We start from the raw sequence: 2,332 nt of genomic DNA on the forward strand, positions 1-2,332 counted from the left end.
ATATATATATAATTGACTTTGCATCATAATCTGTCTAAGCACCTACAAATTGGCCTCTGTCTCTATAAGAACCACCTACCATTTCTTACATTCCCACTTCAGCACATCTTCACAACAATGCTTCATGCCGTTTACAACTTTTGTAGGAGCATTGTGTAGTGATTTGTCTGGTCTGGTTGAGCTGTGTGCGGTAGGTGCAGGGGAGGGGTGCTCTGTGGGGTGGGAGCTCAGCTAGGGACTGAGCTTCAGGGAGGAGCTTTGTGTAAATAGGCGGMGCTTTGTACCAGCAAATATTTGGGCAGCTTCACATGGCTACCACAGGAGATTCAAGGATTTCTCAAACATGCATRAATGAGTCAAAGCAACAGTCTGGGTATGTGTTTGATAAGGGAATGACATTATAACATGATATAAAGCTCAAAAACAGTTGATTTTGCAGAATACCCCACCTTTAAAGCAAAGAGCGGAACAAAAAAAACCCTTTGTGTTTCTGTTTTGGGAGGGGAGATGGTTGGTTGAGCAGCATCTGTTTAATCATGATAGTGATATTGATGCTGCACATCCAGRAATAAGTGAAGTAGAGCCATGTCAGAGGTCTGGTTGTTTATTTACGGTATCAAAAAAAGACCCAAAGTGTGTTTGTGCGTTTATGTATAATATAATTTGTGTGTTTGTATAACATCAGTAAATATCGGCCATAACAGCAATAATTATATTGGATATTGATATCGGCTGAAATTTTCATATCGGTGCATCCCTTGTTTTTATTGTTTAAAATGTGACTTTTCTGTTTGTTAATTAGGATGAAAAAAAAAAAAAAGAATCAACCTACAGTGGAAAATAACTTTCCACATGATCGATTATGAAAATGATGTGACTCAGGTCAAACTTGACAAAAACACTAAACGACTCACTTCACATCAGTTTCTGCCTTCTCTCTCCTCTCACTTCCTTCAGCCTGAAAACGAGGATGCCGTGAGTTCTGGCGACACGGTCTCCATGGATCCACAGCTGGAACGGCAGGTGGAGACCATCCGCAACCTCGTGGACTCGTACATCGGCATCGTCAACAAGTCCATCAGGGACCTGATGCCCAAGACCATCATGCACCTCATGATCAACAATGTACATCGTTTTTTTTTTTTTTTTAAATTTCATTCATTCAGCTCGATCTTACAAAGCAGCTCTATTAAAAAAACAGAACAGAATTATATTTAAACTTAAAGATGGTATTATATGTTCCAATTTTCCCTGAAGTTTAGGATGATGAAGAAAATTTGGGTCATGTTTAAGATGCAAAAACACTTTTTTCTTTTGTTTTTCAGACAAAGGACTTCATCCACTCCGAGCTGCTGGCCTACCTGTACTCAGCCGGAGACCAGGGCAGTTTGATGGAGGAGTCAGCGGAGCAGGCTCAGAGGAGAGACGAGATGCTGAAGATGTACCACGCTCTGAAGGAGGCCCTCGTCATCATTGGGGACATCAGCACCACCACCATTTCTACTCCCGTCCCCCCACCTGTAGATGACACCTGGATTGCCAAAGACCCGAGGTGACGAAAATGATTCAAATGATTAAAAACAACTCAGAGTGACACGGGTAAGGAGCAGGGTTATTATAGTCAACTAGAACTAACTAAATAACGAAAACTGAAATTGAAAAAAACATTTTAATTAACTAAAAAAAAAAACTGTAATAAAATTAAAAACAGTAATCTAAATCTGTATAATCTTCTTACAAAACTAAGTAAAACTAACTGCAATTATAGATAGAATATCTTTAGTTTTAGTGTTTGTTACTTTTTTTAACTGAGTAGCTTCACGTTAGCTGTGGGCAGCTTACAGCACCTCATGGTTTGTAACAACACTTGTTTACAGTCTGCTGCTGCTCAGCATCGTCTGCCAAATGACAACAGCAAAAGTTAGGAGAAAGCAGCAACGTCCACTTTGGGATTTCTTTCAATATGACAGAGAAAAATCAAAGCGTGACTTTTAGTGGTAACAGGTAATAAAATGGGATACTTCTCAAGGGAAAAACTGCATGAACCAAGCTCGCACAAGATTTGTTGACTATGACTATCTTGACTATCTAGCTTCTCTCTCAGTAGCTCACGTGAAAAACAATCAACAAGCAACACCGGGTTGGAGACAACTATTGTCATCGTCCTTAAATAATCACCCAAGATCTGAGTTGGCAAAACTGAATTACACAATTATTTTAGGAAGGTGTTATAATGGACTGCTTTAACTAGTGACCAAATAACTGTTGATTAGAGATGTGACGTTCGTGAACGATCCGAATCTTTTGAACGGCTCTTTACAACGAACGATAG

At 39.5% G+C, this 2,332-nt stretch overlaps 1 protein-coding gene and 1 long non-coding RNA gene across 2 annotated transcripts in view; one reads left to right on the top strand and one right to left on the bottom strand.

Moving 5' to 3' along the window:
- The window catches only part of LOC106530392 (uncharacterized), a 4,720-nt gene extending 3,717 nt beyond the window's left edge, over nt 1–1,003 (bottom strand). The window contains exon 1 of the long non-coding RNA XR_001311781.1: nt 915–1,003. This is a non-coding gene — a long non-coding RNA (uncharacterized LOC106530392). The remainder of the gene's footprint in view (nt 1–914) is intronic.
- The window catches only part of LOC106530390 (dynamin-2), a gene marked incomplete at its 3' end in the record, with an annotated part of 53,307 nt that overhangs the window by 44,850 nt on the left and 6,125 nt on the right, over nt 1–2,332 (top strand). Inside the window, 2 exon segments of the mRNA XM_014025993.1 lie at nt 958–1,125; nt 1,326–1,552. Coding sequence (XP_013881447.1) covers nt 958–1,125; nt 1,326–1,552 — 395 coding nt within the window.

The sequence above is a fragment of the Austrofundulus limnaeus genome, unplaced genomic scaffold (genome assembly GCF_001266775.1).
Source record: "Austrofundulus limnaeus strain Quisiro unplaced genomic scaffold, Austrofundulus_limnaeus-1.0 Scaffold514, whole genome shotgun sequence".
Classification (NCBI taxonomy): Eukaryota; Metazoa; Chordata; class Actinopteri; order Cyprinodontiformes; family Rivulidae; genus Austrofundulus; species Austrofundulus limnaeus.